The sequence below is a fragment of the Daldinia vernicosa genome (assembly GCF_022497035.1).
Source record: "Daldinia vernicosa strain CBS 139.73 unplaced genomic scaffold F5Y00scaffold_2, whole genome shotgun sequence".
Classification (NCBI taxonomy): domain Eukaryota; kingdom Fungi; phylum Ascomycota; class Sordariomycetes; order Xylariales; family Hypoxylaceae; genus Daldinia; species Daldinia vernicosa.
In genome coordinates this window covers 564,389-587,461 of record NW_025953918.1, presented here as the reverse complement: position 1 = coordinate 587,461, position 23,073 = coordinate 564,389, and the positions used below count along the sequence as shown (strand labels likewise).

The 23,073-nt window shown below is 48.9% G+C and overlaps 4 protein-coding genes across 4 annotated transcripts; 2 read left to right on the top strand and 2 right to left on the bottom strand.

The window, feature by feature from the left end:
* Positions 1–602: 602 nt before the first annotated feature.
* On the top strand, positions 603–2,078 carry F5Y00DRAFT_223722 (major facilitator superfamily domain-containing protein). The gene has a single exon (XM_048005908.1). The coding sequence runs from the start codon at positions 678–680 to the stop codon at positions 2,004–2,006; it is 1,329 nt and encodes a 442-aa protein (XP_047869745.1). The 5' UTR covers positions 603–677; the 3' UTR covers positions 2,007–2,078.
* A 118-nt stretch (positions 2,079–2,196) lies between these two features.
* F5Y00DRAFT_223721 (uncharacterized protein) lies at positions 2,197–5,757 on the bottom strand. Its single transcript, XM_048005907.1, has one exon. The coding sequence runs from the start codon at positions 5,373–5,375 to the stop codon at positions 2,688–2,690; it is 2,688 nt and encodes an 895-aa protein (XP_047869744.1). The 5' UTR covers positions 5,376–5,757; the 3' UTR covers positions 2,197–2,687.
* Positions 5,758–6,892: 1,135 nt separating this feature from the next.
* Positions 6,893–8,007, bottom strand: F5Y00DRAFT_269195 (adenosine deaminase; the record flags this gene model as incomplete). The annotated part of the gene is made up of 1 exon (XM_048012394.1): positions 6,893–8,007. The coding sequence occupies exon 1, from the start codon at positions 7,952–7,954 to the stop codon at positions 6,893–6,895; it is 1,062 nt and encodes a 353-aa protein (XP_047869743.1). The 5' UTR covers positions 7,955–8,007.
* Positions 8,008–16,486: 8,479 nt separating this feature from the next.
* On the top strand, positions 16,487–20,797 carry F5Y00DRAFT_257115 (fungal-specific transcription factor domain-containing protein; the record flags this gene model as incomplete). The annotated part of the gene is made up of 4 exons (XM_048010511.1): positions 16,487–16,536; positions 18,009–18,464; positions 18,546–18,610; positions 18,732–20,797. 4 exons carry the CDS (start codon positions 16,487–16,489, stop codon positions 20,795–20,797), a joined length of 2,637 nt encoding a protein of 878 aa, XP_047869742.1.
* Positions 20,798–23,073: the final 2,276 nt, after the last annotated feature.

Here is a 23,073-nt window from a genome sequence, read left to right as displayed (position 1 = left end):
AACGCCTCACTGCAGATCGGCAGGGGTTCAGATAACTGCTTTTCCAATTTTTAGTTCTGGGACGTGAATGGCTGCCAATCCAACGGAATCCCGCGCTTCTCCTCGGTGTGCTCGGTACCAGGAGTGCGTCAGTGTACGTGCGGGGGGATAAGCATGAGACTTTATTTGTTGTGTTATTATATTTCCGTGTTATAAGTGCATATTTAAAGGTGAGCCCTCCAAACTTACACCCGTCTATCTACTATTTTATTCACTTTCTCGGGGACTTGAAAGCCACCTAGGTACCTAAGATAGGTCATTCTAACTGGTATCGGCTTTACTGGTATTGACATTGCGGCAAACCCGACGAGCCCAAGATGGCTCCATCGGTGGCTTCAAACCCCGGAGATTTCGATGAGTCGCTTGTCCCCGGGACGGTCCATCTAGTCGATCTTGAGCACACGATGGCAACGCGACATGCTAAGGACCAGAGGGATATTGTGCTCGTGCCGACCCCGTCCGCAGATCCCAATGACCCGTTGAACTGGGCTCCCCGACGCAAGTACCTGGCCTTAACTTGCGCTCTCCTGTATACCTGGTTTAATGGCATGGCACTGTCAGTCGTCTATTCGGTACTCGTGCCTCTCTCCACGGCCCTATCCGTAAGCGAGGGGGACCTCAATGCTGGAACAGGCTATATGTTCTTACTCTTAGGCTGGGGCCTGCTCTTTTGGCAGCCATTTGCGCTGCAGTTTGGAAAGCGGCTGACGTACTTGGTCTCTCTCCTCGCGCTCACGGCCGTCACGGTTTGGGGGCCTTATGCGCGCGGCAATAGCCAGTGGATCGCGAATCGCGTTCTAACGGGCTTCTTTGCAGCCCCTATCGAGGCTTTGCCTGAAACCAGCATTGCGGATCTCTTTTTCGCCCACGAGAGAGGAACGTATCTGGGTTGGTACGCATTCATGTTGGCTGGCAGTAACTTTTTCGCCCCTGTCATTTGTGGCTTCATCAACGACGGGGTTGGCTATCGGTGGGTTTTTTACTTCCAGGCCATCTTTTGCGGCGCCACGTGGCTATTTTTATTCTTCTTTATGGAAGAAACGAATTACGACCGACCTACTATTGGCGTCGTCGCCGAGTCTAGTCATGGAGTACTCGAGCCGAACCCAGATGATGAGAAGGGCAAGGAGGCCTCGATGGATCCGTCCGATACCATTAGGCGAGTTGTTTCTCCAGAAGGCCAGCCGTCAGCTAAGACGAAGACGTTCTGGCAAAGATTGTCCATCGTGGATCAGCCGCGGCCGTTCATGATGCACTACCGTGCGTGGCAGTCTCTCAAACTCTTGTCGTGGCCTGTGGTGTTTTATTCGGGGTTTAGCTACGGCACGTACCTCATATACTTTAATATTCTCAACGCTACGAGCTCTATCATCCTAGGCGGCCCACCTTATAATTTTCGCCCGTCCCTTGTAGGTCTGAGTTATCTTTCCTGTATGGTAGGAGTTACCGCCGCCGCGGCTTTTACAGGTGTATTTTCGGATCGCTTCGTCATTCGATTAGCGCGTAGAAACAATGGCGTCTCGGAGCCTGAGCACCGACTCTGGCTTTTCTCCGTTTCGACGCTGATAATCCCGTCTTCACTTATCCTCTGGGGTGTCGGGGCCGCCCACCAGGTGCACTGGTTCGGTCTTATTGTCGCCATGTGTACTACAGCGTTCGCCAACACGATGGGCATTACTCTCAGCGTTTCGTACTTGATCGATACGTATCGAGATATTTCGGGCGATGCGCTAACTACGTGTATTCTCATTCGTAACACGATGAGTTTCGCTATCGGGTATGGAATCACGCCCTGGCTCGACAACCTAGGATACCAGAATTGTTTCATCAGCGTCGCTTTCATCGGATTAGCTATCTGCTCTGTCTTCCTAGTGATGATCAAGTGGGGTAAGAAGTTTAGAGAAGCGAAACGCCTCGACTATTGGCGCGAGGTTAAGAAGAGAGTCGATCTTGGACTAGTTCACTAATAGATTCCCACCAAGAGCTTCATGTTCTAAATATCAAAGTATATTATTTATTTCTCAGGTACCTGAACTACCCAGAGCTACTATCTGATACTAAGTACTGTATCAAAGCGCCATTTCTTCTTACTGAGTTCACTACTGCTACCGCGAATCTTCTTGATAGCCCAGAGGTAACTAGCTTCCTTGGTTTCGGTGCTGTTAGAACATAGATGATAATGTTTGTATTACGGAACAGACTAGACTTTATAAGAGGCGTTGGTCGTCATAAGACATTCCATATTCCTCCTATCACTCTCTAGGTTGTGTATTTGTTTTCTCAGCATCACATTAGGGTTAAACACCTAAGGTACTCGTCCTTCCAAGAACCATCTTAGGAGACAACCCTACGACTAATTCCTCTCATAATATTCCGTAATAACTATTCAAAGTGCTGCATTATGTACAAGTAGGAGTATGAACTTTGCAGTCCGAAGACGCTTCGTCATACATGCTACATTGGTATCGTCGATCTATCGCAATCTTGACTGACAGGCTATCCTGTCCCACCACGCAGAACGATGGTCAAAACATTAGAAAAGAGCGAAACAGAAGCGCTAGCATGATCCATTCAGTTCGCTTACGTATGTACTCGTTGCAAATAAAGTCCCTCGCTCGTAGCCCACATAAACCTTAGTATCTACTTCATTACAAATCGATTTCCTCAGTCACATCTCCAGTCACATTTTCAATCACAGCTTCGGTTGCAGCTTCAGTTGCAGCTTCAGTTGCAGTTGCAGCTTCGGCCACAGTTTCGGCCACGGCTTCGGCCACCATTGGCTCCTCTAATTCCGATGACACGACCGCCGTTGGCTCATCTGACTCCGATGACACGACTGGGGTTGGGTCTTCAAGGGGAACATCATCCGCAGCAACGGATGGTGTAGCCTCGGCTGGAACTTCAGTGGCAGACATCTTGACAGTTTCGGTCGCCGTCTCCAGCTCCGTCTCCGTCTCCGTGACTGTGTGGAAGACTCGAACCACTTTCTTCTCCGTCACAGTTTCAGTCTGCTCTGACTGAAATGCCATGCGTATAAACTGGTCGTAGATGCCTGCAAATGTGCTGCACGGCTCATAGACGGTGGATATGCTTGTCGCGGCTGCTGTACTGTCCTGGGCTGTCGTGGGCTCTACTGCAACTTCTAAAGTTTCTTCGGAAATCGCTGAGGCTGGTTCGGCTTCGCCCTGGGTTGTCTCTTGCTGAGGCTCTTCGGTCACGGACTCCTCTTGGTAATCCACAGGAGCCGCTGTAGGCTCGCTAGCGGGTATATCCTGCTCTAATACGGCATCCAGGTCGCCTTGGTAGTCCGTCTCAGCCACTGTAGGCTCCTGAGAAATGATAGGTTTCACTTCGGATTCGGATTGCTCCTCTTCTATAGAAGATGTCTCTATAAGGGACTCAGCAACCGGTTCATCTTGGTGCTGAACTGTTCCCAGTGGCTCTTGGTCGGGTACGATTCCCACAAGATCGGCCAATGGCGCATGTTGTTGAGGCGTCGTGGAAGGCTCACCGCAAATTGACGGCACGGCTAACGGTTCTATAGTCGGAAAGTTTACCTGGACGGCAGGAACCTGAGGTATATCGACGACCTGGGCACGACGCGCGATTGGGACGTCTCTCATCCGGTGGATCACTGGCTCGTAGACGGGCTCAGCCGGAGTGGGAGCGTTCCGAAAGGCAAGCATAAGCACAAAAATGCTGAGAGTGAAGATGGCAACATTCCTGCGGTCTTCCAGTAAAACCCTCATAGACTGAAGTAGAAGCTCAGGGAGCGACGCGTTCTGGTAGGCAGCCTGATGAGATTTCTCTTGTTTATATGTCTTATCGGAGGGAGGCGACGGCGGCACATGTGACCTTTTGTCCTGGCCCGGATGAACTGACGGCTCTCGAGATTGTGGTGCTGGCGAATGCCCATAGATCTCGCGAAGCCGTTCTTCATCTCGCCGGAGTCGCTCCTCCGCAGAAATAGGTGTACCGACACGCGACAGCTCTGGCTGGGGTGAGGAGGTCCCGAATTGGGAGCCCATATCGGCCCGGCCCCTCTGATGCTGCGTAGCGTCCTTTTCAGTCGCCGCCTCTGGGTGAGTCGCGGCGAGATGAACTAACTCCTCTTGCAAAGCGGGCCCTACGATGGGTTCTAGTTCGACATCTACACGCTCCATTTCTTTCCAGCAAGCTTCCCAGGCGCCAGCCCTCATTAACCCATTGCTGGCGTAGACCTTAACCCGAAAGATCTTGTCTGAGCCGAGAGAGTCGCCGCGGATCTCGCTCTTGCAAGTATCACACCAGTGCCGCTTATCCCCAACACGAGATCGTTGGGAACTCCACTCATCTTCGCTCTCTTCATCTTCGGTCAGGGTTGATTCATTGGCGGGGCCGAGGTAATGACCGCATTCCAAGATCCGAGCTCGTCGGCGGAAGGGCAACTCTAGCGCTTCGAGCAGGCGCTCCTCGAGAACCTCATAGTCATTCTGAGGATGGCCTAGTAGTATACCTCTCTCGATGACGGTGTCACCAATTCGGTCTTGCAGGAGCCTCCAAGATTCTCGGAGAGTCTTCACCTGCTCGCTCACATCATCCGTATCGAGATTGTTGAGTAGATTGCCCCATGCCCACCTTAGTGGTAGCAATGTGACATGGAGTAGGACGAGAGGCGCCTCCCTGCGTTCCTTAAAACGCGGTGGAGTAGACATCCTCTTCGGGGAATACTGCGCGGAGGCTGTAGGCGTCCCCAAGCGAGAAACGGTAGGGAATTGCTTCTTTGTGGACCGAGGAGAGCCCAGGACCGAAGATGGCGATGAGGACATATGCATGGCTCGCACATCTGAAGGGGTCCGAAACGGTGGGCGCGGTGTTCCTCTAACGGTAGGAACGAAATCTCCCTTCTCATATTCCCGATCGTGTTGTGAAATATCCGAAACTGGCGGTGACCGAGTCGCAGTTGTCATATTGTCAAAGTCCTTGTGTGCCTTATCGGACTCAGAAACGGCATCGTACGACCCTAGAGAGCTTCGTGGACTCTTATCACTAAACACATCCTCGTCCGTGGCTTCGTGATGAGAACTAGTATCACCGCCATCATCGGCATGGATGTGAGAGTCTGCATACTCGGGGTCTCCAAGATATGAATCATCTGCTTGGGCTGGATCATGGGTGTCGTCGTCATCTGTCTGGTCGCTCAATACTGAACCTTCTCCCACATCCTCATGCTTATCCTCATTTTCATATTCTCCCTGTTCAGATCCTTCGTCCCTGTCAAGATATTCGTCATCCATCTCGCTGTGGTCGGTCTCTACGCTGGGTCGGACTTCCGATTCTCTGTTATTACTAGTCATCTTCGTCCCATCCCCTGCCTCTTTAATGGTAATAGACTCCTCGTGCTGGTCAGAAGTGTTTTGTTTGTTTGTTGGTTGGTTGCTTTTAGTTCTTGAGGATGCTCCTCATTTATCGGTGTACTCAGGCAAGACGGGTCGACGTAAATCTCAAAGTTGTGATTTGTTTTCTTTTTGTCGAGGTATTCGAAGTGAGAAATAATGAGGAATAGCACCTGAGGTTCTTAATTAAAGGATGTGCCCTTTGGAACCCCTGGGTCCTTTGAGTTTGTTTTGATGTGTGCGTTGCGTTGGCAGTATATTAGACCTGCAGGTCTAAATGTCAAAATGAATGAAATGGTTGGGCCAGATCGAAAAGAATGCGGGTCGCTAAGTTGTCAGTTCCTATGTTGTTTACATGCGTTGCCCGGTCAACGCCAACCACTCAATCCTGGTAATCCATTTCCTTGTCCAATGATGGATTAGATCACAATCTAGCACACATAATTTTCAATCAAGGGAACATTATCGATCATTAGAATGTGATCATAGAAAGGGATACGAGACTCTTATAGTTGAGTAGGAGTGTATTAGAAAATGTTTACCTCAAGTGTAAATCCAACTCGTCACTTTGCGACAGCCGGCATTGACGTCATTAGTTGTATACAAGATACAACACTTCGCCGTTTACAAGCAACGTTTTTTTTTTTTTTTTTTTTGCAATCAAGCCCTGGTTATCTAAATACCAAGAAGTAGTATCCACCCCATCCTATTCATATGTAATCGAAGTTATAATAGTAGCTAATGTCACTGTAACTAGATGAAAGCTGCGATGTTTGCAATGTAAGAACAAGATGGAGTCTCTAATACCTATAAGATGCCCTAAAGGACGTGTTTACGGAATAAGCAAGGGTCGACATGGCTTTCAGGTCTTGCAATAACTTGCTACAAATCAGATAGATACCTTTTTTCTTGCCATTATGGCAATAAAAGCTATCATTACTGGGTCGCCTTTAGGACGGCTTAATTATGTATTGAGCTAACTATATCTTCTACACAAGATCGTGGGTTAGCCCTTTAGTATAGTCTTAATGCTGTATCTGAGTGACTCAAGGCTAATCAATTGCATTACTACAAGTGTTAAATCCACGCTGGAAGAGACCAGGACCGCACGGAACAGAATTCTACCTACTGAACTTACGATTAAAGAGAAGACTAAAAGTATTTTTAGAGAGTTCATGGTAACAAGAGCATAGGTAGTAATCAATTACAGGGACTGAACTGCGAAGTGAGAGCTTCTCTAGTTAAAGGGAATAAAGAATGAATATAGTAGACCATGCTTGAAGTGCGTTGCCTTAGGTAGCTTGGTGGAAGGCAACCGAAGAGCTTACACGAGTGAACTACCGGGGTATAAATAGGGAAACTAATACACATATGGGTGGGAGACTCTCTAGCATCCATTTAACAGGTTGGTACCAAGTATATTCCAAGTACAATATGTGACGCTTCGAGCATTGACTAGGTACTCTTCTTCAGATCCTCTACCTACTCCATTTGTCGGCTACGTTCTTTATCTCGGCCAGCAGCTTCTCCTTTCTCTCCTCGGTACACCAGCTACCTAATACGGCGCCATTCGCAATGGCCTCCCAGTCCCTTATGCTCAAGTCGAATGCGTCCTGCAGGGCACAGTAATTCTCGAGTATGTATCCCCCAAAATAAGCCGGATCGTCACTGTTAATACTAAACCTAATACCGGCATTTATCAGTCTTCTAAGAGGAAACGAGTCTATCGAATCGATGCAGTTTAACCTAACATTCGACAGAGGGCACAGGGTTAGCAGGGTCTTAGAGGAGGCAAGACGCGCAATCAATGCGTCGTCACCCTCCGTCAAGGCACGGACGCCATGGTCTATACGTTCTACATCTAGTATGTCGAGGGCTTGAGTGACGTAAGGTGGCGGGCCCTCCTCCCCAGCATGGATTGTCCTTCGGATGCCTGATTCTTTCGCGACATCGTAAAGATTCTTCCATAGGGGTGGTGGAAACGGTGCCTCAGAAGAGTCCATGCCCACAGCAGCGAGTGTACCGTTGGCATAATATCCTCCGTCTCTCGCTTGCAAAAACGTATCCATAGCTTCGGAAAGGGGTAGATGCCGTAGCAGACACATAATCAGCTGTGTAGTCATGCCGAAGTCAACCGCTGCTCTCCCTTGAGCTCGACTAAAACTCTCTATGATTATGGAGAGCTCGACGCCTCGGCTTGCGTGAGCTTGCGGGTCGAAGAAAACTTCGGCGTGACGGACATTTTGGGATGCGGCTTTGGTAAAGTAGGCGTACGCCAGAGTCTCAAAGTCGGCCTCATCTACTAGGACTGACATGCCGATATAGTAGTAGCTAAGGAAATCGTCCAGGTTCTGAAAGTTCTCGTAGCGTTTGCGGAGACATTCTGGAGAGGCAAAGGCTGGATCGGAGGAGGGGAGAGTTATATCATTCTTTGCTGCTAATTCAAACAGGAGTTCCGGCTCGAGGGAACCCTCAAGATGCATATGGTGCTCGACTTTGGGCAGAGCCTCAAGGAACGAATGTAGCGACGTATTGCACATATTTTACGGGACATAAAGAAATATACTATTTGGAAGGATTAGGGATGTCCTCCTTTGTAGACTGCTTTGGGATTTAAGAGACTGTCCGGACTGCGTGGTTTATGTGAGAAACCCTAGAAAATTCCTAATATCCTTAGTTCGATAAAAACATGACCTATAATATATTACCCAGGCAGTATAATACTCAGCGTAGTGCCTATGGCACAAGCAAGCAGCGGCAAGCCGAAACTAGGCTAGGTACCTGGATAGCTGTCGGCGCATTACGATAAAAATGTAGTACTGAGGAAGCGCCCACCTTTAAGGATGACGGTGGCTTGAAATAGGCTATCAACTCAGCAAGTACAAACGAGTATAAGTGTTACAATACCGAGAAAAGACCCGTCTGGCTAAGCCCCGGCAGGCAAGAAGAAAATGCTGAATGCTTATGTCGATAAATACATGACTACCTCTTACCTGCGCCGTCGATCAGGACGAAGTAAAACTGGATCCTCACCGGGACGCGCTAGAAAATCGCAGCAAACCGCGATGACAAGCAGGAGATCAGCGGTTATAAATTACCTCTTATAATAACACGGCTATGCACGCGCTGCCGTTTTCGGCTTCTGGACTTTGGATCTCAGCTGCAATTTCTAGGATGGCCCTGGCTTGGTGATAGCGACTTATAAGCATCTATTCGGTCGTTGCTGCAAGGGGAACGCTGGCTATTGGGCTCGCGTCATGTACTGGAAGTGCTGCTATACTGGGGATCCCGAACTCCGTTACGCATTGCGCATTTCCGACCCGTTTGAAGGCTTTCCGGACCCCCTCTTCCTCACACCCGGCATCGCGGGCTTGCTTATCTTGCAACAACGACCAGACCAATTACGGTAGGTTAGACACAGACACGTAGTGAAAGGAGCCACCGAATCTACTCAAGGGCGGAAGCAAGCGAAGGGAGACGCGGTGCCAAGGTTCCTCTACATACAGTAGCTCCCATAGCCATTGAACGATCTGGAAACCTGCCCATTCGATCAGTCAATACGGACAGGAGTGGCTTCGGAACCAAGTACGTTGTCGGCGTTCGTATGTAGGTAAGTACATGTTATTAAAATATCCGACGAAGGCGTTACTGCTACGAGGGCTGTAACGAATCGGTTTTCTCCAAGATGCCACGGGAAATCCTAAAATAGAAGTACGATACGCTCGCTCTTCTAAGCGGCGGTGAGTATTTGTATTTAATTCTCTCTCTCTTATCGTCAGCCCATGTCAGATGTGGCGCACATACTCCCCGTTTGATGGGCGAGAGGGATTCTCTTGCGAGAACGCATCAAAAACCAACCTCGAAGAACTTTCCCCCTTTTCCTTAACTACCCAATGTTTCTGATGGACTAGGTAAGTATCTGTATCGAGATCCGTATCCCGGGCGCCATGAAAAGAAAAAGAAAGTAAACCTCGTGGCACGCCTACGCCGCTCGCCTACTTGTGCATATCAAAGCGGTCCTCCCGAGCAGAATCCTGGCGCACGTGCGTTCCTCAGCCGCAATAAAGTCGCAGAAAGTGAAGAAAAGGGAAAAGAAAAACCAAATAAACGCAACAGGAAATATGCGGGTCGAATCCTATAGCTACGATTATTCCTTTCCTTTCCATTTTTCCAAGTTCCCGAATCTGTAGAGTTACAAACGCTAGGTAGGTAGGTAGGTAGTTAGAGGGTTTTCTATTTTACTATGTAGGTACTTACCTGCGGCAAGGCAAGTAATCCGATCCAATAGTCTTAGGTAGGTTGGTCACCTCAGTTTTGTAGCTGAGCCCAGGGACGCCCTAAATCGGAGTCTCTAGCTCTGGAGACTAGAGAGAGAGAGCGAGAAAAGAGAAAGGCGATACTGTTGAATAGTTGGTCGTTGTGATGGTAATACAAGGTCGTTCGTTTCACTGCATGTCATGTCTTGGTCTGTACTACTTCCATCTCCGAGACCATATGTCGTCTCGCGTAGCTTGCACGCATGGGGCGAACGGCCTTGGTATCACTTCGACGCATGCACTTGTGAAAGCATCTAGCTCGGTTGCGTACAGCGCCAATTGGTGGGCAGGTCGAAGTCCACTTTCGAGGCGCTTTTCTCTTTTCTCTCTCTCGCTCTCTCGCTCTCTTTCTTTCTCTCTCTCTCGGTGTAAATTACCTCCTTTCTCTCCAGGCCGTGCCGGTGCGGGGGTGAGTCATTTGAAGTGCCGCGGTGGTATTTAATTCTCTTGGCTGGCCTGGTGATGATTCAGGGTTCTCGTCTTGCTCTCCCTAGACGGGTGTTCACCTTCTTTTTGATACCATACATAGTACATAGTATATAGGTATGGTATGCACACGCTCTCCTGGAGGGGGACGAGGATCTCCGTCTAGGTCTTTATGCTTGCGTGCTAGTTTAGTGTATTAGACTTGTGATGCGTTGCACGAGAGACATGTTTTCCACGTCGCACGGGATGGGATGCTACTTCAGGAAACGGTCAGAGGAGGGATTCTAGCCCCCCCGCCCGTGGACACTCCACCACGTAGGAGCGCAGCGGCAGGGTAACGACGAATCGGGGTAACGACAGGAGACAAAGTAGGCAAAGTAGACAAAGATTCCATTGGGGATGAAGTCGTACGCGAGGGCTATTGTACGCATACGCATTGTGCATGTATAATGATCAGTAGGCAACCCAGGAGACGCGTCCGCTGCCGACCTATCGCTACAGCAGTACTTAGACCCCTTGAATCTCCCACGGGAGCCTCAGGTATCGAAAGAGGCAACGTCCGTGTTTCGAGTGAGTGCGGAGCCGATCTTGTCGTGGATTTGTCCCGTTCGTCCCGCGAGGTCGGCAATCGGCCGCTACCCAACTGGCACGCGGTCTCTTGGCTCCATTGGGTAAGTTTCCCCATGCGTCCTTATACTTACTACCATGCCGACTCGGTACCAGAGTTACCATCTGTGCATGTTGAGGGGGAATGGGGGAGGGGGATGCCGACACCAACAAGAATCTCGCTCGACGGAACATTATGCGTGCGTGTACCTAATGTATGTGTGCAGGTATGGTTATGTAGGTCTAGCAAGGCAAGATTTATGTAGCTGGCTTCGATGGAACTCGATCGTCTATAATGTTTCGTTCATCTGCCTACTTGATATGTATGTATCTGGCCACTTACGAGCGAGTTGAAGCTTGGTTTTCTAAATTTTCTATGCCCCGTGATTCTGTATACCTGGTCAACTGATTTTGTAATTGGCTAATTGGCTACTTGTTCCATAACCGTCCTCGTCGACGGGCATGGATCCTTGGGACCGGTAATGCCGGTGACGTGTTCATCCGCGGGGGGTGTAGGTTGTCGTAGAATCCACTTCGCCCTAGAAGAGAGGAAATATACCTGATATTCGTAGTAATGGTAATTTACTCTTCGGTTTATCCGGTGGGCTACATTTTACGCTGATGTTGGCCGTTTCACAATTTATGCGCCTTTTCATTCTCAGACCAAAACATGGAATAGGGAATAGGGAGGACACGGCTTGCTGCGGTATCGTGGCGGCATCGTGGCTTTTGGCTTTTGATCCTCCTAAATTTTCACCTCGAAACCCCTGCCTCGTTCGCTTGTAGGACAACCCGAATATTACCTCTATCTCATGCGGCTCGTAAATACAGATCGTCTCGGCGCAGCTAACGTAGGTACTGCTCGTCGGCGACCCTGCAGGCCAGTCGCGTGCGGTCCCGGAACGTGGAAGTATTCCAGACCAATATTGAAGGTGGGCAGATGCAGGTGTGATGCAAATTACCGTTGAAAGGGTCTTTTCTAGATTCTTTAGAGGTACCTAGACACCGCCGAAGCGCTGGTCTCTCATAACTAATAGACCAAGTTTCTCATTAACTTATATATACAGATCCCAATATTCGGCTAACCGGTTCCCGGCATATAGAAACCGGGGAGAAGGTCCATGTGCAACGATGATGAAACGGACCAGTCATGACCTATCATATTTCAAGACGGGTCTGGATCGAATTCGGTCCAGACTGGCCGTTAGTATGGTAATCTAAACTTATAGGAAGCACTCCAAAATAGTCGTCGCTGATGAGGGTTAACTGACTTGGTCTCCCTCGTTAAACTAGTTCGATATACTTGACTTAACTACCTAACCTATAGTAAGACTTGCACCATCCGTGGGGATAGGTGCGTGTACAAGTGCCTGGTGTTCGAAACGTCCGGAGGGAGCCGAGAAGTGATGGATGGGCGCGCCCAGTCGCACGCGATTCCAGGGATGGAGGACGCTAGATAGGTATGTTAGCTCTTCTACATAGTATGAGCTCTACAGTAAGTAGTACATACTATGTACGCTTAGGCGACTGCAGTAATAAATGTGATACAGATTTAGCCTAGGTTAGGCAGTGAAAGGGGAGGGGGATCCGTCTTCGCGGCGAGCTACAGAATGCCGGCTTAGAAAATCTAGATTAGATCGCAGGGTGAATATCCGCTAGCTTAATAAGATACCTAGCAGTAGATGCCCGATCTATCTTATTTCTTACCCCTTACCTGTTCAGCTCCATTGTCTTTCTAAATGCAGTCTTAGCTAACAAGCGGCGAAGTCCGTAAGTGAGCGAGAGAGTAACCTTCAACTAAGGATGTTAAGCCTTCCAATCCTCTATCATGGGTTATTAGATTTGTATGGTGTCATTCTCGATTGACACGGTACGCTCCTTGTATCGTTGTTGTGCAGGAATAGCTTCAATCTCCGACCAGTTTTATTACTCAACTACCTGTTACCGCAGGTCTCCGGGATGATACATAGGAAATAAAGATGAAGCTTACGTAAATAGAATCCCGGAAAGTGAGACATCATGCAAGCCGTGGGCATACGTTTCCTGTCTTGTTGTAATAGATAAATTGAATGTCAATTAAAGAACATTTCTAGAAGACCGTAGTTGGCTTTACATACCCAGTATGATTAACGTTGCTTTGCTATAGTATGTAGGTACATAGCACTCTACCGCGCACATGATGCTTAATGGAGCCCAGTCGGATGTCTTCCGCGCTGTCCCTTGGTCAATATGTACGCCGTACAAAGTAAGTTTCTATCACTGTTGATTTCGTTCGATGCGGTAACACTTACACGGCGTAACATGTGTCCTAGTTACTTTATATTTACTACCTACTTCTTAACCTACTTAGAAATTACGAACTAACCTTTACCCGCCTAACTTAACTCTCAAGTCTATGATAGTCTATATGATTGAATGATTGCTACTCGGGTTGTTTTGAAAAGTTACTGGTCATAATTTTAGCAGTTAATAAATTTATGCATACTTTCTGCATTATGTACCTATATCGAGAGCTTTTATATGACATGGATTTCGATTTTGCCGTAACAAACAACCAGTGCGGCGCAAGCATGAAACCGACAGCCCTAGAAATCGGCCATAATCCCTCCCGCTTCAGTGGAAGCCAATATATCTTCCCATGCCCGTGGCTCTCTCCTGCGAATATTCCCTAATACGTTCACACCTCCGTATCTCAATGACTGCCCTTCGGGTAGGTCGAAATCGTGCCAATAAGACACGGTACCGTCCTAACGTACAGTATATATAATCATATTCGATAACCCGGGACCGTCGAATCAGCAAGCTAGTTAGTTATAAGCATGCCTAGGTAGTAATCAGGATCCGTAACTCGGTGAAATGGACATTGCTTTATCCCTGTGATTTAACTTAGGAACTTTCTATCCTCCTAAAAGCCTCAAATCCCCTGACGATCTCGATATTTACCATGCAGCAATCTGCCGATTTTGGCTTGACTTCAACACTATTAGAACCATTGCTACTACCTAGATAGCATAGCTCGACCAGCGTTGGTGCGCGCGAGTTTGCCTAGTGGGATTATTCGCGATGAGTGGATGGGCTAAGTAGCTAGGTTAGGTTACTTTGTTGGGAAAGCCCGCAAACAGCATGCTTCTCATTCCAAGGATATGTATGCCCTAGCTCTTTAGTATAGCTCAGGTCATGAGCCGACAGAGAGAACGTGGGATAGCGTCCCGGATCTTCATGATCTGATTGACATGCTTATAGTTGTGCTGTTATTATATGATTTTTAAAGATCCCTCCCAGCCATCCATAAGCTTCGCACCTTAATACAACTTCATATCCTTGTCCCCTTGTTTTAGCTTGACGACTGGTTGCTACGTATCCGCGTGGCTTTTATCCATGATCCATTCGCAGATTCGTTATTCTCGCCCTTGCTCGAAGTGGGTTTCGGTGAAGATATTTTGGATAGCCTTTTCCCTTTGTATAAAGATATGATTAAATTTCCACACTTCCCTGCGCACCACGGCGAATTCAACCCTTATTCGAATATTTTTTTAGTGGATCATTTACTACTATATTTAAGAGTAAGGCTCATGCATGAGGCTACCAAGTAGACACTAATAATAGCGAAGCAGATGGCTTGCGATCCCAAGATGAGGCGTGTGTAAGACAAAGTCAGACAATGTCTTTCCTTATCAATGCTAGTTTGTTTGTTATTATTAACTAAAGTTTATACAACTGCAATTGGTTGTAACCGTTTACAGTAGTTTTATATAAACACTGTGGTCGAGCCCAACTACCTAGACCTGACCTAACGTATGCACGTCTACGCTGTTCATGACATTCGGCGTATTTGAGCGGCACTATTCATATGATTCTGTTGCTATCGGCCGGGGCTAGTGCTTCAAGCCAGGCTTTCAGTAATCATTCACCATCTTCTATATCTTCAATCTTGTTCTATGCTACGATGCAGCCACTACAAAGTGTATGTACGACGCGCTATGCCTTCAGGCGGCACGGTTCTCAGTTAGGAAACCCGGTAGGAAGAGCGAGTTATTAGAAAGGTGCAGGATCGTTTCGGCAATAGACTACTTAAAGCTATCTCAACCATTCATACGGCTGTAAGTAGATAGTAGGTAGCGAGAGACGTCCCATGCCGTCGCCGAGTATCTACCTATGTAGGTAGGTAGGTATGTTATGAAAGATGCGGCGCATTATCCACCCCTTCGTCGATTGGAACTGGATTTGTACCTTAGGTACCTAAGGTAGAAACGGAAAACTCCATTACCTATCCCCCTTGCCTATTCGGAATCGTCCCTCATCGTGGACTGGCGGGCTCCAAAGCTAGCATACTGATATGCAGGCTATGTATTGGTAGTGTGATCTCTTTGCGGCACCTTGCATGTTCCCCATGCCCTTTTCAACCCCAGCCAGATTACTACAGTCGAAGCCGAGGGGGGGTATTCCCATGCAAAGCGTTAGGGCTATCACCAGGACCAAACGTGCCTTGAAAATGACCAGATCGCCCCGGGATCAAATCACTAACTTAGTCGAGAAAGATTGAGGGGCGGGCTAGTAATAGTTGGGGGTCTTTCTTCTTCTTTTGTTTTCGGGATGGGACCTCCATAAAACGCCACAGGCTTTGAGAGATGCCACGAGCTCGTGGCACACCCGACTGCCTGCCCGCTGGGTCTCGTCTCCCGAAGATTGAAAGAATAAAGACGACAAAAGAACACCATCTCCAGAATGAAGGTAGGTATCGGAATCCCCAGCGCGCGACACATGGGTGCCAATGCCTCGGAGTTTATTAGTTTTAGCTTAACCAAGCGATCAGGTTACATCGGCATGAGCACGGAGAGCATTCGATCTTTGGTACGTTTCAAGCTAGCTGTCGTTAGTGACCATATTCAACCCTGTCGTGAGCCGTTGTCCACCAGTGGGACGCTCCTCTTTTCATATGCCAGGTTTTATTAAAAAGCGATCGGGTCACGGGCTCACAGACGATTGTCTACATAACTACCTACCTTACATACCAGCATACCTAGGTACATACACTATAACTAGTACATACGTTGGGTACAATACATACATGACTTGGTCCTAGCCATGCTTGTCAAAAGGCTGCTAAAACAACGGACCGGCCACTGCCGCTTACCAGGGAATCCCCCTACACGTAGCATAGGTATTATTGTTTTCCCTCGCACCACCTCTTGCTAACAGACACCTACATAGTAGCGTGTTGCCAAGTTGAGCAGCTGAAGGGCTGGAGAGCTACGGCGAATGGCCGGGCGGAAAAGATAGCGATGATGGGGGAAGAGACGTAGCGTAATGAAAGGCGCGGGAAGAGGAGGAGGAATGCGAGGAATGCGAAAAGGGCCCTCTACACCTGATTCCTGGGTTCCGAATGCACATCATGCAACCCGAACGGGCCTGGTCGAACCTGGGCACAGCCGAGGGGAGTGCCGACTCGCCAGCCAGTCCTACCTAAGATATCCCACGCTAAAACAATGCGCAGCTACTAGGTACGGTACAGCTTTCCAGTGTGGAGGTTGCATACTATGTAGTCCAGGTCCAGGATCCCTACATGGCCAGGACAGGCCAGCCGAACATTAGAACGGCCTACCGTAGTAGGGAGGGTAGAGTTGTCGCATGAATGTACTCGAGTACGCTATAGTTCATATTTAGCATCAAGCTGGGGGGAAAGGAGGGTTCCTCTGACAAGCCATTGGGCCTCTGCAAGCCAAAATGGACATCCTCTCCCTGCTAGGCGCATTCGCCGAGTTTAAAGCGCTACGGTACATGCCTACACACATGCCTACATACATACATGCTTAAGGGATCGGGGAGTAATAGTAGACAGACATCAGTTGAATATACCTATGCTATGTAGAGCAAGAACCGCGGGCCCTACTCACATATATGTACAGACATACATTATAGACATACATTATAGACATACAGACACCCATCCATCCATCCATTCATCCATCCATCCATACACACAGCCATACGTACACTACAGCTATGCTATACATACAGATATACATACAGATATATGTACATACATGGGACCTCTATTAAGCTATTTTGGAGCGGTTGCCCGATTCGCCATCGCGGCTTGCCCCCCTTGATCTGGCAAGGTCCTAGGGTTTTACCACAGTACGGCGACCTGTGCTTATTATATTAGGGTCAAGCTAGGGCCCAGGCCGGCGGCCCACCTACATACACAGCTCGAAACACCGTAGCTAGCTAGCTTCTTTTTTTTTTCCTCTGTTGTCGACGAGCCATCGCCCAAGGGCCCTGCTTTAACTGCCTTCCTTGTACTATTTACAGGGGTCAGGAGTAAGAAGGATTTAGTTCGACCCCTCCAGATTATATATTTCCGATTTTTGCTTCGGCGCCGGGCTAGGGCGGGAGAACCAGATGGATATACACCTGCGAACTAGCAGTAGTAGTAGCAGTAGCCTGTCTATCGACAGCGACAGATTTGCCATCGCCCTTCTCCTCAAATCACTGCCCTTTCCAGAACTTGCTGCTGCTTTCTTTTCCCGTCACCGGCTATCCTCGAACGTGAGGCAGCTCATTTGCCAGACCCATCGTCGTCACCCCGGAGTCCCTCCTGGAGTAACACCACATTAAACCCGTATCGTAGTTATAATACTTTACATTTGCACATGATCATTGTCGCCTACCGGCAGGCTCACCCTTCCCGTTTAGGCAATCGACCATTTCTCAATCCCTATTGATGCCGGCGAAAGCCTCCAACCGCACGGAGAATAGCAGTATTGGATCCTGGATCGCAACAGCCCCAGCCCTAGCGCTTCCGAGACTCTGTTCCCAGCCGGTCGTCCGTCCCGCGTAGTTTGGGAAACCCCCCCGCCGGAGCTGATCTGTTGGGTGGTTGAATGCTTAGAGGATGCGGGCTAGGCGAGGGACTAGAACTTGAACGAATTCGTCTAGTAACACAACGCTGCTGCAACACCGCAAAGGGCAGCTGGTCCCTAGGATTTATCGAGAACGAACAAAGAGACGGTTTTACGTGAACCAGGCTCGAACTCTTGCTCTTGTGGTCTCGGTGCGAGGATAGTGGATAGTTAGCTCTTCTCAACTCCTCTCGTCGAAAACCCACCGCTTGCCGTATGTTCATCATCCTAGGTCTGGACTACGGTGGAATGGTGCTTGGAAACTGTTCTGATACTTGGCCGTCCTTGAAGAGACGACTGCAGCACAGCTCTCTGCATGTTCCTTGAGCGGCAACTCTCCCCAGAAACCCGCCCGACTGGGGAGAGCCCGATCCGAGGAGAACTCCGCCCGACCAAGCTGCCAGCAGCTTAACCGTAAGCCTCCCAACGATGGCAGCTTCGTCGCACAATCCATTTCCCCGTTCCCCCAACCCATCCACAAGATCGTATGACTCTTCTTCGGTCTCGTCGGCAACTTCACCTCGCCCGCAAGTCCAGCAGCTTCTGGGAAACTTGATGGGCTCAAACGTGAGGTCAAACGCCGCGCAAACTCCACAACCCATAGGTATTACGCAACTACCTCCAGCATCCCAGACGGGATTTCAACCCTATACGCCGGTGACGGCAACCTCGGTGATGGGCCGGGACTCGTTGCCCCCAACCGAGTCGGTGGCAAGCACTCCAGGACTTTCTAGCGCTCAGCTGTCGGCGAACGTCTCGGCCCAGAAGCGCGCCTACCGCCAAAGGAGGAAAGATCCAAGGTATGTGTTCGGTAGCAGCGTTCTTTTTTTATGTATGTTCTAGTCTCGTAAACGAGAGAAGTTCGACATAATAATTGCTAGGCACCCCTTTTTCGCGGTAAAGAGATTTGATGCTGACTTCTCCGTACGGGACTTCGAGAGGACGGGTATTGGTTTTTTCTTTAACCACCTTAGCGTAAGAAAATCCAATATTCGCTTCTCAGTGTTCCGTACACGTGTAAAGCTGCGATGCCTGTCGGGAAAGAAAGGTTAAGTGTGACGCTACAGAGACAGCGAGTTGCTCGGAATGCTCGAGCCGCAATGTCAAATGCCAATTCACCAAGGAGACCAACCGGCGCATGTCATCTATCAAACAAGTGCAAGACCTCGAGAAGCAGATAGAGAGGGTACGGAGGGAGAATAGTAATCTAAGACGCACGTTGGCTGAACGGGGCGAGCACATGGATGTCGATGGAGAAAGTGCTGAGCAATTATCGCAGCAGTTTCTCCCGGACTTAAACTCCGAACCTAGGAGGCGGAGAAGAGCGGCCCCTCCGCTGCAGGATCCCTCACGAGCGAGGGTGGCTTTCCGGAACTTCTCAAGAGGTGTCCTGAAGCCGCCAGCAGCGTATCGACAACTACCGACGGCTGTTGTCGCGTTCGACCTTCCCAGACCACCGTTACCTCCTAAAGCTACCGTAGACAAGCTTCTCCATACGTACTACGGGGCGGCACACATCATGATGCCAATACTTCATTGGCCGACGTTGCAGCATCAGGTAGAGGAATTATACCAAAACACTACTAATATACAGCGGGTTCCCATCTCGTGGCATTCTATGTTCTTCGCGGTTTTGGCTGTGGGGAGCCTATTTAGTAACGAGCCGTATCCAGACAGGACGCTACAGGCCAGTGAGCTACTGGAGGCATCGCGAAGCTTGATGGATCCCTGGAACGATAACTTTGACCTGGATAACGTCCGAGCGTCGTTTCTTGTCTCGCTTGCTTTGAACGAACTGAATTTGAAGTCGGCGGCTTGGACTTGGTTGGGCAGCGCCGTACGAAGTGCGCAAGACCTCGACCTCCACCTGGAAGTAGTTGGGGTACGTTCCAGAGTCGAGGCAGATATGAGACGGCGGGTTTGGTGGGCAATATACGCTCTCGATCGAACGCTATCCATGGACTTTGGACGCCCCTTTATGATCAACGATGCCGACTGCGATGTAGCCCTCCCCGAGCCGTTCGATGATCATTTCCTCCATACCGAGGGCCCCGTACATCCCCCAAACGCCATACCCCTAACTCACTTTCTACACGGCATAATCAACGTGGTACGGTCTTTCTCTGCCGTAAGAGAAGCCTTCTCCAGTGCCGTGATCGAGCCGCCGCGACTAGCGACGTTCGACAACCACTTTATCGCTTGCCAGAAAATGTTTCCAGAATCATGCGAAGCGAATAATACCTCTCTAGTTGCTCCTCATGTACTAATGCCCCTTGCGTACCTCCTTAGTATTCGGTTGCTTCTACACCGTCACAACCTTGCCCCTGGCTGCCCTATAGAAGCTCGAAACGACGCAATTCAGCAATGCAAAGCGACAGCGATAGAGACGGCGAATCTAATTGCCAGGATCAACTCGACTCTCGCAGATACCGCTACAAGCCTTCTAGTAACCCATATATTCCGCTCTACGTTGTTTCTACTTCTTACGGGCTATTACGAGTTAGCATCCACGTGTCTAAGGGCTCTCAAGTCGATTGATGCGCGACGAGACATCACCATCCCCTGTGGACGCTTTTTATCATTCTTCCTACAGATCCTAGAAGCCAAGCAACGTGAATTATTAGCCGTCCTCCCACGTTCAGCTACGCCTAGCTACGCTCCGCAAATAGCTCTACCCGATCTTAGAGCCGTCCAAGATGCGTTGTCGAAAGATGAGGAGCTCCTGACATACGTGAGTGCAGATATGCAAGCTAGCACCGAAACAGCCTGGGTCTGGTTCGGGGCGGAGCGCGAGGTACCATTAACAATGCCTCCGTCAACTACTGGAGGTGGCCTAGCACATCCGGACAACCGAACGGGCCTAAACGCAAGTGAGAGGGAGGACTGGGGTGGATGGGATAGCTTAATAGAGCTTACTAGAGGTCTAGCATCAGGGGCAGCGAGCCCAGCTACGGCTTACGCGCCTCGAGCGCAAACGCTTCCGCCGATCAAAGTGGAACAAGGCGTGAATATACCAGGGAATATACTTGGGGGCGGCACGGTCGAAATCGACAACAGTAGAAATAGCCCGACTGCTGGAGCGGCGTCAGGAAGCCGCAGTACGGAGAGGATCAGCATTGCGAACATAATCTAATGGCAGCAAAGGAAGTCCCAGCTCGTTCTCACAGGGGAAAAAAAAGAAAAAGAAATTCACTAGAACGCGGAGGAGAATACCCGCCGGACGATACCCGACGAGACTACGAATTTGACGAACGAACGAACGAATGAATACTCCGTTTATCCTTTCAGACGAGAGTACTCTTGAAAGTTCCGTGACGCATTTGTACGACTGTATTTATATATATACCATTCTTTGCATCACTACGGTAATACCCATTTTTCGACAAGGTGTTAGTAGACATGTGGTAGGGGCTTTTTTTTGTGGTTTAGTATGCGATTTTGGTCTATTGTTTTCGACTCTATCTAAATCCAAGTCTTTCCAAGGCGTGCCCGAATACACGAGAACAATATAAGACTTTATTTACCGTCGCTACTGAGACTTTTCTTCCTTTCTGCCCCCCTTTTCTGGAATATGTACGACATATTTGGGCCTAAGGGGGATCAGCTTATGACATAAGCAGTCCCTCAAGAGTCGGTATCATTATATCGTCTCGAACCTAGGGCGGATCGATTGGGCTGGAGGAGCTCGGATCGAAAGGCTGTCACGGTTGGCATTCAGAAGTAAAAATGTTGCTTATACCTCATGGCCGTGCTTCGATTGGGGGGAGGAGGCAGGTAACTCAACTCGACGGACTGTAGCAGATACTCAGCGTTACAATAGGCTTGATTCCCCTAGTCCTACATGCATAATACGTGTATATGGCAACGTCCTGAACATAATTTGCGGGCGCATTGAGGAACTAATGCACTCCCTTTGCTGACCGCGGCCTCGGCCTCCTTTGTGAACGCCATGGTAACACTCGTATGTACTTACAGGCAAGGTAGAGAAAGACCTCGTCAGGTTCCAAGTTGCCGAGGGTCCGGGCTAACGAATCATACTTGCGAGTCTGATATACGGCTGTTTGATAGACTTGGCCCATATTAGCTCAGGTCAACAGAATAAACAATACTGCCAGATGTGTGCTAGCTAGATTCAAAACCTCGTCCGTCGTTTTTCCACGTGCTATCTACATAGTAACACAGGGCTTGGTGGCGTTCACGGAAAACTAAAATCTCACAATATCTGTTCCGGGCGAGTTGCCTCGGTCTCAGCTCTATTTGAATTACTTCGACAAGGATTGTTCGGCCACCCACCCGTCAAGTATGCAGCCCAACCGCCTTCATATGTAATCTGTGATGGTGTGGGAAGATATATAGCGACCTGCCGGATCTTCAAGCTGCCGGAGCCAAAATAATCGGCCCTCTAGCCGATTCCGTCTACGATAGAGTCCTTACATGGACGCTGTATACACACCACAAAGGCCGTTGTCGGCTATGAGGGCTTGATCCGTCAATGCACGTTGGTATCGATTGCTTCAGGCGACTGGGTGGGACGAAGTAGAGGGGTAGGCAACGGGCTTCCTTCGAAGAGATTCTTATTGGTAAATGCAACGGAGAAGGAGTTCTATACTGCACGCCCTCCTGCAAGACACGGGATCGTGAAACAACAAGGGTACTTGATTGCGTTGTGCCCTGGTAACCCAACGGCTAGGATGTTCAGCTCGATGTTCCGAGTGCCACCGTGACAGCCTCAATCCTATTGGAAATTCAACGTTACCACCTATACTTAAAGCGTACTTAAATCAGAGGAACTTTTGATACGGCGACTATTACGCCAAACCCGGTACATCGCGATACTATCATGCTGTTGTGTCTTAGTAAGTCGGGTATTGCGCCCTCGGGTAATGCTCTGCCGAGGGTTTCGAACGCCAATTGTAGAAGTTCAAGCGGCTACAACAAGTAGCTGTCATGTGCTATCATCATGTCAAAAGAGGCATACCGGTTGTAGATCCTATGAGGCTACACTCTACCATATGATATTCAGGTAGCCAAATAAGTAAATGCTCGTCATAAATTTTTATAATTAGAAACTGGCTTTCAGGCCCGGTAATGTATTCATCCGAGGCAGTTGGCAGATACTATACAGCTTTCAGCTATTTTATACTAAGTGGAATACACAGGCTCGGCAGATCATCTGGTGAATATGCACTGTACCGAAGATATTAACCCTAAAATTCATTAGAAACCATGATTCCGCCTAAGGGAATATTTTGCCTGTGTGAACAATGAATAGAATGGCCTCGTAACCAATAGATGTAATTAGTAAAGGGCCTTTGATCCCGTGGGGATCAAAGGCCCGTCCGATATAAGTACGATAGATAGAGCACCATAGTACACTGAATAATGATAACTCAATTTGCTCTCAGCCTG

Excerpts from the sequence above, each read along its gene's own strand:
- F5Y00DRAFT_223722 (XM_048005908.1), top strand. The coding sequence starts at position 678 with ATGTTCTTACTCTTAGGCTGGGGCCTGCTCTTTTGGCAGCCATTTGCG.
- F5Y00DRAFT_223721 (XM_048005907.1), bottom strand. The coding sequence starts at position 5,375 with ATGACTAGTAATAACAGAGAATCGGAAGTCCGACCCAGCGTAGAGACC.